Source organism: Coenobita brevimanus, unplaced genomic scaffold (assembly GCF_032717465.1).
Source record: "Coenobita brevimanus isolate Jiangsu-jjx unplaced genomic scaffold, ASM3271746v2 jjx.HiC_scaffold_2782, whole genome shotgun sequence".
Classification (NCBI taxonomy): Eukaryota; Metazoa; Arthropoda; class Malacostraca; order Decapoda; family Coenobitidae; genus Coenobita; species Coenobita brevimanus.
This window is the reverse complement of record NW_027643744.1, coordinates 15911-32434: the sequence shown is the minus strand read 5'-3', so window position 1 is coordinate 32434 and position 16524 is coordinate 15911. Positions and strand designations below refer to the sequence as shown.

Here is a 16524-nt window from a genome sequence, read left to right as displayed (position 1 = left end):
ATAATCTTTTTACTTTACTTTCATTACATCCATAACACATTCCACCCATTTCTCCTCGACAAACACGTCCACATCACCATATCCGTCCACACTTCCCTTCCAAAATGACTAAGTCTTTCCCAGAAACCATCCTAGCTGACCCTCCCCTGAACCAAATTTCCCGTAAGCAGCAGGCATCTACCTACCTCCTGGCCAAAGTGCCCACCATTTCCCCACCTTTACCTTTCAACCTACCTACATTTTAAGATGCCACTCCTTTTTTTTTTTTTTTTTTAATGCGAGGAAAAAGGAACCAAAGGCCACGAGACCTCAATAACTGTTCCTTCCAAGAGAAAAACAAAATACTAGAGAGAGCCAAATTCAAGATCCGATCATTTCGAGATGCCTGGACACACTGCGTTTGAAAGACTGGAGATCATAAGAAGTAGGAAATATCGACAGAGGGAGACAGTTCCAGAGTTGACCTGTTGCATAAGTGAAGGACGGGGAGTAACGGTTAACTCTTGCATTAGATAGCTGGACAGAAAAGGGATGAGAGTTTGCTGTTAGACGGGTGCTACTCGCCCGTCGTAGGGGTGGAGGAATACATGCAGACAGTTCAGAGGAGCAGTGACCATTGAAGTAGCGATAGAAAAGAGATAAAGAAGCAACAGTGCGGTGAAGAGACAGAGGTTGAAGGGAGCCAGTAAGAGGAGAGTTAATGAGACGAAAAGCCTTTGACTCCACCCTATTGAGAAGAGCTGTATGTGGGGAGCCTCCCCACACATGAGAGTTATACTCAACACAGGGGCGGATAAAACCCGTGTATAGAGTCAACAATTGTGCAGGGGTAAAGAAGGAATGGAGTCGGCTTAGCACATCTAATCTCTTGGAAGCAGATTTTACAAGAGATGTAATATGATCTTTCCCCTTTGGGTGATTTGGATTCCTCAGACTTGCTTTTTACGCTTGGCTTTGATATTGTCATGATAGGTAAGTCAAGGAGGGGATGGATCACAGGCCCAACCCACCCACACATTCTCAAGACCAAACAGGGGATCAAGGACCCATAGCTCACCAGCCGTGGCCAATGGCTGTGGTAGTGGCTTCAAAGCCAAGACATCTATAGGGGCACCCTCCAATTACGCCTTGGCACTGCTAATGCCGCGCCATTATACACCCATTGATAGGGCAGCATCCTGGGGCACTACTCCAAGGTTCGGGCTCCTGTCTGTTGGGTAGGAGCTGCAGCCTGGGAACCACAATGACCTGTACCTTCTGGTACAGATCTGAGGCCCAACCCATCCTGGCCCCAAAGCCGCACAAAGAACCTGCATCACGCCTCCCATCAATTCCACCACGAGGTAGCAGGGGCAAAGGTATCTGACCGCATTCCCTTGCTGACGTCAACCTGTGACAGTAATGTGATGTGTTGTATGTCAAGTGCTTGTAGTGTAGTAAATAAGACAGGGAAATGCTTTCATCTAATTGCTGTTTTCCTTCACAGAAACCGATGGCACCAGCAGAGTATCAACCCCGCAGTCTTAGAGGAAAGGCAACCAAAGACAAGCAGATGGCAACTCCAGAAGACAAGACAACCCTAGACAGCGAGTTGTCCAGTCTAGTAATGATTGTGGGATAAGTCTATATTACCACCCCGCTGTTCCCTGTTCACTGTTGTCAGTTTAGTTTCCATTATATTTTTTCATTTTGTCCAGATATCATTAAGTTTTTTTCTTGTATTCTTTGATGTTCTTTTTCTTGTTTTCTCCAAAACGTCAGATTTTTGCTACAATGACTTGGGTGCCTCCTTGGTAGGGTTGTTGCAGTAGTATGCCTTTGCTTCTTATTTCGCTATATCCAGTAGCCCACAATGTGGAAGGAAATGCTCCAGTCTACCATCATCATCATCACTGCACAGGCATGCTTCATCTCCTCCGAGGGATTTGTTTCTCCAGTTCAGCTTGAGTGTGTTGCTTCTAACTTTTGACATAAACATACTTTCTTGGTCGTTCTCGGTCCATTTTGCTCCCCCGATTTCTGTCTTTAATCTTCTGTATATCTGTAGAATTGATTTTTCTTGCATGGTGTTTCTCCAGTTTTCCGTGTCCCATAGTTCAATTTTCATTTTTATTTCCTCTGCTTTCATCTTTTCGATTTGGCGTAGATTGATGTTGAATGTGCTCATCTATTTTTTATTTTTTTTCCACTTGTTCTGGTCTTGAAATTCCTGGATGAATATTTCTTTAATGTATTTCTGTCCTCTTGGAGGGCATGCTTTGCAAAGAGGACTTTTGATTTTATATCAAGTGCTTTGCTTGACGAGACTCCACTTTCACCTTTTAAGGTTTCTATGACTGTGTAGCTTGGCACTTGTTGGATTGCTCTGTATATTTTGTTTTCAGTTCTTTGGAGCTTGTTAAGATCTTCCACAGTAAAGCTGAATATTTCCGAAACATGTGTAGACGGTAACACAAACCCTTTTTTCTATGTTTTGCATATAAGAAGACTGTTACAGCATCTTTCTGGGACAGTATATGCAGCATCTGCCATTTTATTTGCCTTATTTATGCACCTCTCTACGTGTTCTTTGAAGCAGTCTTTTATTTGTTATTTTAAGCCATGGTAGATTATACTGTCACATATATTTATCCCTTCTATTTGCTGGGGTGTATCTTCCAGACTGAAAATTATTTTATTATTTTCCTTGTCGATGGTGAGTCTACACTCACATGCTACTTCAGTTGTCTTCTGAATGATTTTTCTTGATTCCTCCATTGATGAGCTAAGTATGAGACAGTCGTCTGCGTAAAAAAGTGTGGATATGTTGAAGTGGTCTTTGAAGCCTGGGTTATCTTCTTGTAGCCTTGTTTTATGATACTTGTTATTTCAAATTCGGCTTGTTTATCTCCGTTTAGTAGCAGGTTTGTTCTGTCTTCACTGTAAATGTTTGCTGTGGCACTAGTAATTTTGGGATGGATGCTGCATTCCATCAGAGATATAACTAGTTTTGCTCCATTCACCGAGTCAAAAGCCTTTCTGAAGTCGACTGGCAACACAGTTAATGTTTTTTTTTTTTTTTTTTTAAGTTTGTAACTTTCACTGATAGCGTATCTTTGCATATAAAGACTGTGGCATATTCTTCTGTTTTCCGTATAACTTGCTTGCAAAACGCTCCTCCTCTGTGTGCTTTAGACATGATTTTCTGTTTTCGTTTTTAGTATGCCTGTAAATATTTTGTAGGAGGGCTTTAGGCCTTTAGAGATTGGTTTCTTTGTTTTGGGGTATTAATACAGTGTTTGTGTTCTTCCAGCTTTCGTCACTATTTTCATTTATTAATAGGTTGTTTAGGCATAGAGTGAACTCTTCCATTCATTGCTGTCTCCAGCTGTCTTGAAGAGGTCTGGTTTTACGCCGTCTGATCCTGGTACTTTCTTGTTTTTTACCTATTCCGCTTGTGCTTTTACGTCTTCTAGTTTTAGTTGGGTTTCTTCCAATGCCATTGGTTGAGGGTGCTCTTGACTACATTTGTATGCCACATCGAAGTGTTCCCGTAGTTGGTGGGGTCTCTCTCTCTCTCCCTTCATCTCTGTGGTCATTTCGAAATATAATTCTAATATTTTGCCTCCTGCCTTTCTTCTGAGCTCTTCCTCTTATTCGTTTCTTGTCGTGTTGTTCCAGACCTCATTTATTTTATTTTCATGGCTTTTGTAGACTGTTTTCCAGAAACTTTCCAATTTCAGGAGAATGTCTTCTTCCATCACAGGTGTGCCTTCATTGTCATTGATTGAGATTTTCTCCTTGTTCATGGTTTCTCCCTTTAGTCTTCTTTTATATTCCCATGTTTTCTTGTTTCTGTTTGGGTCTTTCAAGATTTCCTCTGTTTTTTAATTTTCTTGTGTTCCCTTGGCTTCTTGTACCATTTCTTAAACTTTTTTTGTCTTGATTCAGGTACAGTTCCACGTATCTGTCGTGTTTCCTTCCTTTTTGCTCTGCTTCCTTCTTTGTTGAGGGTTCTTTGATTTACTTCACATTTAATTGTACTTGTTAGCCAGATTGGTTCTATTGGTTCTGGGGTGCTTCCTGCTGTCTTCATTTTAAGTTTTGTCATCATTTGCCAGGTTGCTGTCTCATTCTTTATTTTTGCAGAATGAAGAATATTTCCTTTACATGCTTCCGGCTGTGCTGCTAGTTTGTCCTCCATTTTTTGAAAATTTCTTAGGGTGTTCTCATTTATTTTCAGGAATTTTATTCCCTTGATTTCATCCACTTATATTTTGGGTTTTTCTAGATTTATGTTGAATGTGGCACATAGTTGGTTGTGGTCTGAAAGGTCAAAATGATTTCTCTCATCATTTTCCATGTTGCTGAATCTCTCACATAAAACTTGGTTTTCTGACATAAAATCAGTTGTGCTAGTTTGTTCTCCTCTGGCCAAGGTTATTTCTCCTTGACATCTGTCATCTCCATTCAGAATTATTAGGTTATATATTTCTGCCCAGTTTAGGGCTCCGTTGCCTTTTAAATTTACTTCCTGTGAACCTGTAAAGCCAATGTGGCCATTAGAGTCCCCTATAAGTAATGTTGGTTCTTCATGTTTCTGCAGAATGTGATCAATATTTCTTACTAGTGTTTGGTTTCTTTCATGGTCACTGATTGCCATATATACCAAAATTAGGTTAAATTGTAGGTTTCCTGCTCTGCATGTTGCGTGTAGTATGTCCTCGTGTCTTGTTTTTTGCTTTTCTATCTCTATACCACTGTTTAGGTTATGTCAGATGTAAAGGCCACCTCCTTTCTTGTCTTCAATATTTTCAATAAAAAAGGTGTGTTTGAGGTTGCCTGGTTCGTTCAGATTTTCCCACTTACGTTGAGTTTCAGTTATACGGTATATAGTTTGCAACTTTATTTCTCTGTGTTTCTTAAATTTAGCTTAAATCAGTCTTTGTATGTTGATTAACTTAATACCTAATTTCTTAATTTTATTTTGATTTTTGTCTTTCTTGTTTTCTTCATTTTGTTGGCGATATTTTAATGAAAATTCCACCTGAAAAATCTGTCCTTTCTTAATGTAGCTGCCTTCTTCTTGGTCATTTTACTCCTTGAGTTCCATTCTCAGCTTTCTGTCCACTTCCCTTTCTTTGCGGGTTAGGTCTGTCACAAATGATGTTCTTTGAATTTCTGGCACCAGGGTATTTTTGAGGTGTTTGTTATTTTCAGTATGCCCCATTTCATTTTGGCACTCTTGAGCTTGGCCACTAGAGATCTTGGCTTAGGCTGTCATGTAGTTTATTTTTGAGCTCCTTGTTCATTCTGGATATCTTGGCTGTTTTATTCCTCTCCTGTTCTTTGGGTTTTGTTTGGCTCATTGAGTTTGGCTTTCTGTCCAAGCCTGAATGCATTCTCACTCTCAAACTTTTCCATCTTTATTTCTTCTAAGAATAGGTTAGCAGTACACACATTGCTTTTTCCATCTTCTTTTTTTTCTACCTGGTCATCACACTCTTCTTCCCTGAGCTTGTAGATAGCAAAGTTGCATTGTCTTCTCTCATATCCCTTTCTTATTCTAACTCTTCCATATATTATTATTATTTTTTTTTTTTCACAGCTCTCACAATTTGTTTTTCGAGACTTTCTGCCTTCTTGTCCAACTCATCTACTATGCTCCTCAGTTTTTGTTTTTCTTCCCTCAGTTTCATATTCTCATCCCTTAGCTGCTTAATTATGTTCTTTATGCATTTGAAGTTTCATTTACATTCTTTTCAGAACCAACCGTTCTCACCATTTCCTTCCAGGTAGTGCTAATACTTCTCTGGTGTTGCCTTTTGGCATCCTGCTTGATACCACACGTCACTCAGGTCACACTGGAGCCAGTTTTGTGTCCCACGCTGATTTATTTATTTATTTTTTAATATCCCTTTCGCAGGTTCCGCACAAGTTTTCTTGCTCGTCCTCCTGCTCTTTGCGTCTTCCTCCTTCCGCCATGGTTCACTACAATTCGGTTTGCTGACATAACAAACGGCTGCAGCCAGTAACCACAGCAGCTGGTGCTCCTGCTAGGTGTGACGATTGCCGAAAGCCTGACGATATGAGAACGAAAGGACTGCAGACGACGAGATGCCACCCTAGGATGAGGAGACTGCAACAACAGAAGAAGAGATGGCAGCCAAGGATGACAAATGGCAACCTTGGACGGGGAGATCACAACAATAGAAGACAACTCAAAACAAGATGACAACCCCAGAGAAGCCATCAGTGTCTGGGTCAAAAGTGGCACAGGAGGCTTCCTAGCACCTTTCCCTTAATTTATTTTCCTTTTAATATCGATAGTTTGCGTCAGTACTAAGATTATTGAAATGTGTAGACCAAATGGCTAAGAAAGGGTTTTTAGGAATCCTCTAAAGCCACATATTGCCATGTAGTGTGTATTTGTAGGTGATGTAGTAAGGATGATAGCAGTTATGGGGGTACTTGTATACCGTTACTCTGGTAAGCAATCCACTCCTTAGGCACCTTCAGTGTTCCTGTATTTCCCTAGGCGATAGAGACAATGATGCTAGGGAGAGAGGAGAGAGAGAATCATGGCCGGTAATGGACTGATTGTAGAGAGAGAGGAGAGAGAGAGAATTGGAGCCGGCTGAGAGAGACCAGAGAGGATATGGTCAGCACCAGACAGGACAGGTTACAGATTGTATTATTCTTTGTATTTTTACTTCAGAGTATGGTGTGTGAGGGGGTGTGTATTGTTCAAGAGCAGTGGTTCTTAACGTGGGGGTAGTAGGGCTAAGACATTGCTCGGCATTTTTTTTTTTTTAATATGTAAGAGAATAAAAAAGATTATCATGAGCAGGATCCGGCTGCTTTCTGGATAAAGCTTGGCAAAGAATACATCATCCTATCATAGTGGGCACACAAGATCCTGATCCCTTGCGAACTATAAAAGGCTGTCAAGTGGGCTTCTCTGCTGTGCTTAAAAAAAACACACACACAAAAAAAACAGGATGCTTATTGACTGACATGTGATGCGTATTGCGTCTAACTGAGCCACGTATTGCAAATCACACCAGCAGTCAAACCTACTGTATGTTCTACTGGAAACAATTTAATGTAGTTGAAAACCATACTACTGACATCTTGTAAATGATAGCTTGTAAAATGACTTGGAAAATACATTACCAGTACCAATATGCATTCCACTTTCACCCAGTTTCCATACGATGGGGTAGTAAGTCTGTCTTGGTGTAACAGCAGCAAAAAGGTCAAGAACCATTGTTCTATGGTGAGCAGGAGTAGGAGAGCAATCGAGATGGAGATAGCTTATTATTTCACTGATACACTTTTATAATACTTGAGCTATATTGTGACATGATTTTTTGCGATATACTTATAGTTTTACTAAAACCACCTCCTGCCCGAGTAACTAACATACTGTCCTCATAGCAACTAATGTTCATTATTTCAGACTTGTAAGAAAATAGAAGCTAATAAAAGATTTTGTATAACAAATTTATTCGACCTTTTATGGTAAGGTTGGTATTTTTTAGACCATACTGAACTAGGTTAAATTTACTGATATATAAACCCACATTTCGACTGAACTTTTCGAGCCAGTGGGGTATGGTGTAAACTTGACGGCTGAATAAACTTTTTTTTTTTTTCAGCTAAATAATCAGAATTATCTGATAAGGATAGCAAAAGAGGCATTCCATCACTTGTGCTTTATTGATGGATAGCTGCGTTAATTTTCTACTTATCGGTTAGCTATAGTAATTTGTACAGTTATGACAGCTTGGTTCTTAACGTTCGATAAGGAAGCTCTCTAACACCTCTTCCTTAGCGATTTTATTTTGGATGTGGCGGATTGATATCCATTTGTATACCATTCATGTACAGTATGGCCACATTGGATTTATGTAACACAGAGCAGGACAGTAAGATGTAGTAAACAAAATAAATCACATAGGAAAATGTGTTAGGGAGCTTCCTTAGCCAACGAGAATACCAGCTCTTGAGTCCCAGGTCCTGTTTACTGCCATGTTAAGTGACTAGCCCAAATAGCATCATCATGGTTGTATTATCCTCCACAATGCTAATTTCACATAGTAATAACAGTGTTTCTTTCTACTGCCAGGTTATTTCTTGCTACTACCAGGCTCTTTCCTGCTACAGCCAGGCTATCTCTTGCAATCTGCCAGGCTATTTCGTACAGTATGGGAAAGATACTAGTTATGTTCCTGTAGACTAGTTTTCCAGGTTCTCTTGTATATTTCAGTTAGTTTTATCTGTTACTTTTATTGTTTAGTTTTGTCTCTTAGTTACTCAGGTTTATGCTTTATATAACGATGCTGCCTACTTTATATTTCTCTGTTTCCAGATGCCTTAATCCCATGAAGGGTGGCAACAAAAAATCGCCTCCATGTCGCCCAGTCTGTGGCCATTTCGCTGCCCTCCCTTCAACTTAAACCTCCCTCTCTCAGATACCACTTCATACCAGCATTATTTATACCATGGTTTATACCAATATTGTCTAGCTATCTGGATCTCTATCAGTTTCATATACTTTTATCAAAGCTCTTATTCAAAGCTGTTCAGTTAGAAGTGTATACAGAAAGTAATAACTTGGGACTATAGTGGAGCAAAGATATTAAAAGTTCTATTGCTAGCTATGGAATAGATTTGCCAGCTTTGTGATAGCAAGCACTGGGAGAAATACACTGAAGTGGTTTGGCCATGTGGAGAGGATGGAGAGTGACAGACTAACTATGAGAGTGTATGTGAGTGAGATGGAGGGAAGGAGACAAAGGGATGGATGGAGCAGAGAGGCATATGAGGGAGGGGTGTAAGATGGCGGAGGGCAGTGAAATGGCAGGGGACAGGGCTACATGGAAATATGTTTGTGGCCACCCCTTACGGGACTGAGGCGAGGCATCTGGCCATAGATAAATAGATAGAAACAGATTGGCCAGCTTCCCCAATTAAGTAAATTATATATAATGAGCGTATACAGGAAGTCCTCAAAACTTAGGTCTCTAGTGGAGCAAAAATACCATTAAAAGTTCCCTTTCTACTTACGGAACATTGCCAGCTTTGTGCTAGAAAGCATTAGCAGGTACACTGAGGTGGTTTAGCTATGTGTGGAGGATGGAGCGTAAGAGACTAACTAGCAGAGTGTATATGAGTGAGGTGGACAGGAGGAGAACGAGGATGAGATGGAGAGAGACTCATGAAGAGGGCTGCCTGAGTTAGGAAGGGGGCTGCCTGTGTTATCAGATCCACTGTAGGTAGTTTACAAGTAGTACCCTTTTGTTCAAGCCATTTTCAGAGTAGTTAATTATTCTTCCTTTGACTTATGCCTTAATGGAGATCCAAATACCGAATCCTTTTGCACTGCTGCCAAAACCAGTCTAAGTTCCAAGCTTATTTCATAGTCATCCTTGCCAAAATCCATCAGGGTTTTCCTATTAGGTAGACAAAGTCCCCTTATCAAAGCTTATTACCAGCAATGAATGTGGCCCAGATACATGATACTCTACTTCCTCGTGGCTAACATTAGTCTTGAATATTCTAAGTGGCTCTGGAGATATCGTAACAACTCTTCCTTTGCGATTTAATATTTGCAATACACTTCAGTCTCCCCTTCCTTATTACTGACACCAAATAACTAAAATACAGTACCAGTTCCAGCCGCAACGCTAGTGTGGGCGTGGTGGCAGAGTGAGTAGAGAGGTGGCCTGCCACCAAAAAGACCCGGGTTCAATTCCCGGGAGGATAGAGGAATATTTAAAAATGTGGCAGTGTCCGTAGAGACCTGTCATTTGGACCCGGGTTCGACTCCCGGTTGACATAGAGGTTAATTGAGGTAGCCTGGCAGTCATTTAGTGGCTTGTCTGGTGGGGGGCCGTAGTGGGAGTGTGGGCAGTCACGTAGTTGACCTGCCGGGGGGAATGTAAAAGTCTACACACACATATCCATACAGACACACACATAAAACACCTACAGACGGACACAGAGAACATACGCATAAGGGTAGGGCGTGGAAGGTAGGGGGGTTTTATTTCAAAGTCCAAAAAAAGGGTATTGGTTTTTTGAACTTCGAAATAAAACCCCCCAGCCTTCCACGCCCTACCCTTACACATATGTCCTGTGTGTGTCTTACAGTATGTATGTGCGTGTCTAAGTGTTAGTACATGTGTGCGCGTCTGTGTAGCAAGTCACTACGGACCAGCCACAAGAGTTATTAAACATTCCTCTATCCTCCGGGAATCGAACCCGGGTCAATTCATTTATAAGGCCAAGCCTATACAGACTCGGCCATCACAGTCACACCTGACAGTTGTCTGGAACTTCTACTGTATTTTCCTTACTTGTTACCTGAAAAAATGTAATATTAAAGTGTCACATGCAGAATAAGTTGCTAAGGAAGAGTTGTTACGATCTAGAACCTCTTAGAATACGTAAGACTGTAATTTAATGCTAGTCACGAAGAAGTAAAGAGCATCGTATATCTACTTACATACAGTACAGGGAGCAAATAAAATTAACACTTTGTATTTTTCCCTTTTTTATTCTGGGTAATTTACAATACTTTCCTTACCTTCCCTGTGGTATTTTTATTCACCATATCTGTCAGGCTTCCATGACACTCGGCTGGACAAAACCGCCTGTTGTCAGCTGTAAAGAAATGCTGGAGTTATTCCAGTCATGCAGGGGTTAATACTGACAGTGTATTAACTCTCTAAGGCTCCCATGACACGCTCTCAGCTCAGTAATATCGTCTGATATAAATGAAATGCCACTTGAATTGTCCCGAGCATCTGGGGATTAATAAATGCCTAAGTTAACCCTGTAATGCTCTGGAGTACTCTATGTCCAGCTGAAGGGGGAACTATGCTGTTCAGCTGAGAGATATTCATAGGAGCCTGGGAGAGGTAATACGATACTTTATTCACTTTAACTTGGATAAAAATGCACTTGTCATCTCCCCATCTCGATTTCTGACCTGTAGCAATACATTAACACTAGAATACGATGTTAGTCACGAAGAAATGCTATGAATGGATGCAGGGCCGTAGTATTGTCTCACTCTGCCACTGAACTACGGGAAATAAGCTGCGATAGGACAAAAAAAAAAACCGCCCAATTATTCTATACTTGCGACTCAGCATTCAAGATGGAGAGAGGGCCATTCTAGGCCAAGTTAGAGTGAAAAAAGCAGTGTCGTCCGCTTGACCTCCTCCCGTCGCAACACTGCAGCGGTGGCGCCATCTAATGCGTGGAATGCGATAATTCCAGGCCCATTCAGTACCAGGACGCATATCTGTTTTTCGTAATGGAGGGATTAGATATAAATTTCACTGAGCCTTTCCATAAGACAAGGGAACCCAAAGCTGAATAACATCGTCTGGAGGTATCAAAAATGAATTATAAAATGTCTACATGATATAAAAACATCTGTCCACCTCTGGGACTCGATCCGTGGCGTCTAGAACAGCCCATTCCATCTGCTGACGTCATTTTTTACTCTCGCTCTTTGCTAGGCTTCAGACGATTTCCTGCACTAAAAAAAAAAAAAAAAAAACTCAGGATGATGGGAGAGAAACAAACTTCATTTACCCCAAGTCTGAGAACGACTTATTTACTATGATCTAGCTGATATCACACCCCACCCAATCCCACTCCAGCCCCCTGCACCCCCCCAACCCCGCTCGTACCCGACTGCACCCCACCCAACCCCCTCCTACCCCACTGCACCGCACCCAACCCCCTCCTACCCCACTGCACCCCATCCAATCCCGCTAGTACCCGACTGCACCCCGCCCAACCCAGATCCTACCCCACTGCACCCCACCCAACCCAGCTCCTACCCCACTGCACCCCACCCCACCCAGCTCCTACCCCACTGCACCCCACCCAACCCAGCTCCTACCCCACTGCACCCCACCCAACCCAGCTCCTACCCCACTGCACCCCACCCAACCCAGTTCCTACCCCACTGCACCCCACCCAACCCAGTTCCTACCCCACTGCACCCCACCCAACCCAGTTCCTACCCCACTGCACCCCACCCAAACCAGATCCTACCCCACTGCACCCCACCCAACCCCGGTCCTACTCTGTTTCAATGTATCTATCGAAAAAATCTTAAAACATGGTGATTCAAATATGTTATCCCGTGCATGGACTATGGAATGCCCGGGAAAGAAGTGCTGGGTAGATTTTAGACGTGCAGCAGGGTAGGTTTGGTTCGGTTAGGTTAGGGTAGAGTAGAATACGGTAGGGTAGGGTATGATAGAGTAGGTTCGGTTATGATAGGGTAAGGTAGGATAAGGTAAGATAGAGTAGGGTAGGGTACGGTAGGGTAATCAAGGGTAAAGTAGTAAAGCATGGTAGAAAAGGACTCGTACGGTAGAATCAGGTAGGGTAGAGTAGGTAAGGTAAAGTCAGATTGGGTAGATTAGGCAGGGTAGGCTAAGGTCGGATACGGTAATCAGTAAATGTAGATTAGTTTTGGTATTGTAAGTTAAGGTAAGTTCAAGTAGGTAGTTTACTTTTCGAAATGAAGTGGTTAGACATATTTCATTGAGCCCTTTTATAACACGAGGCTACCCACAGCCGAATAAAATCGTCTGGAGGTAGCAATAATAAAATATTAATCGTCTACACGATAAAAAAAATCTGACCACCTCCTGGACTTGAACCGAGGTGCCTTGAACACAGTGCACTCAGTCTGCTGACATCATTTTTTACACTTACTCTTTGCTTGCTTCAGACGATTTCAAGCAGCTTAAGAAAACCATCCCAGGATGATGGGAAAGAAACAGTCTTCATTATCCCCCAGACTGAGAACGACGTATTTATTCTTTTCACGCTATCACACTCCACCCAACTCCACTCAAACTACCTGTACCCCACACAATCCCTTTCCTATCCAGCTGCACCCACCCAGTCCCTCTCCTAACCCACTACACCCCACCCAACCCCGCACCTACCCAATCCATCCCCTATCATACCCCACCGCACCCCACCCAACCCCGATCCTACACCACTGAACCCCACCCAACCCCAGTCCTACCCAGCTGTATCCAACTCAATCCTGCTCGCACCGCACTGCACCCCACCTGCTCCTACTCCGCTGCAACCCATCCAACCTTGATCCTACCCCACCGCAGTCAAAGTAACTCCAATCTCTCCCCATCGTACCCTACCCAACCCCGCTCCAAACACACTGTGTCATAAAAAGACTTTGTAGTTACTTGTAGCTGAAGTAGCTGAAGTTTTTTTTTTTCTTCCTGATTTCCTTTCTAGCTTTCTTCCTGGCTTTATCCCTGGCTGGTGTTTATTCTGACTTTCGTCTTGGCTGACATTCATTCTGGCCGGCTCTTTTCTTGACTTTCATCTTGGCTTTATTCCTGCTTTTCTTCCTGGCTATCTTCCTGGCTGGCTTTCCTCCTTCCTGGCTTTCTTCCTGGCTTTTCTCCTTCCAGGCTTTCTTCCTGCTTTTCTTCTTGGCATTCTTCCTGGCTGGATCTCTCCCTGGTTTTCGTCCTGGCTTGATATGTTCCTGTTTTTTGCCTGGCTTTCTTCCTGTTTTTCTTCCTGGTTGTTTTTCTTCCTGTTTTTTTTTTCCAGGTTTCCTTCCTGGCTGGCTTTTTTCCTGGCTTTCTTCCTGGCTGGCTTTCTTGCTGGCTTGTTATGGATTTCCTGCCTTGCTGTACATTTGTCTGTAGGCAAAAATTATTATCATCACCGACACATCATCATCATCATCATCATCATCACCGTTCATCATACTGATATTATTATTACTATTGTAATTATTATTATTATTATTATTATTATTATTATTATTATTATTATTAAATAGGACTAAAAAGCCATAATACGAAGAATCTGTAAATCAAGAAAATTCATGTTCTCTGATATGTCTAACAAAAAATAGGAGTTTCCTATTCAGTGACACAGTATACAGATAAAATATGTAAGAGAACGAGGTATAATCAAGGAAAAATGTCGCATAATGATCTACTGCGTCTCCTTTACACTTAAGAGCAACTTCGTAATTTTCTTTCCAGATAGTTCATATAAAAGACACATCTACTGTATAGCCAGAGAAACATACTAAGCCTCTCTCAGCCTGGGAGTATTAGCCAGCAGACTATAGTGAACCGTAAAAGAGGTAAAATAGTAGGCGAATTCTTGTCCCAGATTATACTAGTACGTGGGGCGAGCAACAGGAAAAAGGCGGGGGTTTGTCTTCCTCCAAATACTCCCATCCTCTCCATCCATCATCCGGATGTGTAATCTTTCACTTGGTCGGATAAAGAAACAAAGGGGAGAAACAATGAGGATAGAAAAAGAACGGAGGGAAGGGAGGGAAACAGAATAACAGAGAAGTGAGGAAACAAAGACAAGTGAAGGTGAAATATAACGAACGAGAAGCAGGGGAAACTTGTGCTTGTGTACAGGGCAAAATCAGCCAGGAAAGGAAGAGCAAGACTAGAAAGGTAGTTAACAAAAAAGTAGACCAGAGGAAAAGAACCAAATGGACGTAAAAAGAACGGTAAGGGAGGAAAACAGAAGGCACAGATGAGTCAAGGAAAAAAAAACACTTGATGAGAAAGATAGGCCTAAATAGATAGATAGATAGATAGGCAGATAGATAGATAGACAGACAGAGGGGGGAGAACGCGTGACAGTAAATCATTGTTGGATGACTATGATAACGGAGGGGGAAGAGGAAGAGAGAAATATTATAGAATTACTGGCAACATGGTGGGATGTTCATCAACAGTGAGAAAGGAAGTGACTGATTATTTCTGAGGAGTGAGCATGATAAATGAAGATATACTATAATTGAACAACGTCAAAGAGAGAAAGAAGAGAAAATTTCACCAAATGAAAGTGGAGAAGCGAACCTGGCTAAAACCGAAACAGATAATTACAGAATGAGAGTATTGGGACACGGAATGATGAGAGACAGCAAATATAGCAATCGGTGAAAAAGATAGGAATGTGTGTGAGGGGTATGATGGAGTGATGGTGTGGTGGGAGCGAGGTGGTGGTGTGATGGGAGTGGGATGGTGGGGTGGTGGGAGTGGGATGGTGGTGTAGTGATCAGAAGTTATGGTTTCGCTTCTCTGCTTCAGTATGTCACATTTTCCGTTTTTGTACTGACTGAGGGATGGTAGTTGGATCACGGTGATCATCTGGAAGAGGTTTGATGCCGATCCAAGGATGGAAACACTTGAAAGTTGTTGAAGCAGCATCAAAGAACAAGTACCAATGGGAAATAATGAGCAAAGTCAACGATGCTTTGTACGGCTTACCTGTAAAAAATCATTTCAACTTTTATGTACCTATTTACTTATTTATTGATTGATTGATTTACTGATTTACTTAATACGACTACCATTTGTGTAGTGCAGCTTATCCCCACTTCAGTGCGGTGTGGGTACAGCTGGGGACATTATTATCGATCCACTTCCCTACAAGAAATATCGAGGCGGTGAACAATGACTTTCAAAACCCAGCGATTCGATCATCGGAGCCAAACACACTTTTCACAGTACAGTATGATGGGAGAGTTTACTAACTGCACGATAAAAACCCGCAGCTAACTTCGTGCCATCACTATAAGCGTTGCGTTGTGTGGTCACTACATCTTTCATCAACTCTCTATCTTTCTCTTGGCTAGACACTTGTTTGCCTTTTCTTGTGTTTCTTAATTCATACATAGTTTTCCCCAGATTCTCGGATTCTTCCACTCTTTTCTCATCTCAGTCACCTTTCTTTTTCTCTCCCACACAATTACGGCTAATTGTTTAATCTTTTCTTCTACTTCTTCATCCATGCCTCTTTTTCCAATAATCTTAGCTTCTTCCACTCTTTCCGTTTTCATCGCCTCGGTCCTCGTTCACGTCTCGTCCAGTAACATAATTTCCTTTCAGTTTCTACAGCTACTTCTCTTCTCCTTACCTTCTCTGTCAGACCACAGCCGTGTAAACTCCTTCCGTCGGCCCCTTTTGTTGCTCGGTGTCCCGCATAATGTAGTGGGTTGAGCAAGGAAAAGGGGAAGGTATTTAATTCTGGCAGTACAGGAGGGAGGCCATGGACGCGTTCTGAAAAGAGGAATGGAGCCTATGGTAGGAAAAGACGAGGGTGAACTTCTGTGTTGGGAGAATGAGGGAGGGACTATGTAGGGAGAAAGAATTGATGTTTACTCCCTTACCTTCGTGGCTGGGTCTCTGTTGCTGAGTATAATCATCTGGCTGAGACAAGGATGAAGTAAAAGACGTTATGGTACTAAAGGAACAAATTCTCTCCCTCTCTCTCTCTCTCTCATACACACACACACACACACACACACACACACACACACACACACACACACACACACACACACACACACACACACACACACACAAAGCGGCTCAACTTCTACCCTCAAAGCACGTACTAAACACACTAGTTTCATCAAGTTCACCTGTGACACAGTGGAACATGAATATAACTCATTACTGAGGGTCTTACTTTGGCATTAAGTCC

At 42.1% G+C, this 16524-nt stretch overlaps 1 protein-coding gene across 1 annotated transcript in view; it reads right to left on the bottom strand.

Moving 5' to 3' along the window:
• LOC145390063 (venom serine protease 34-like) overlaps window positions 1-16243 on the bottom strand; it is a 34521-nt gene extending 18278 nt beyond the window's left edge. Inside the window, exons 1-4 of the mRNA XM_080265137.1 lie at window positions 16208-16243; window positions 10344-10350; window positions 9788-9911; window positions 1255-1390 (exon numbers count right to left, since the gene is read on the bottom strand). Coding sequence (XP_080121263.1) covers window positions 1255-1390; window positions 9788-9911; window positions 10344-10350; window positions 16208-16243 — 303 coding nt within the window. The remainder of the gene's footprint in view (window positions 1-1254; window positions 1391-9787; window positions 9912-10343; window positions 10351-16207) is intronic.
• Between the last annotated feature and the right edge of the window lie 281 nt (window positions 16244-16524).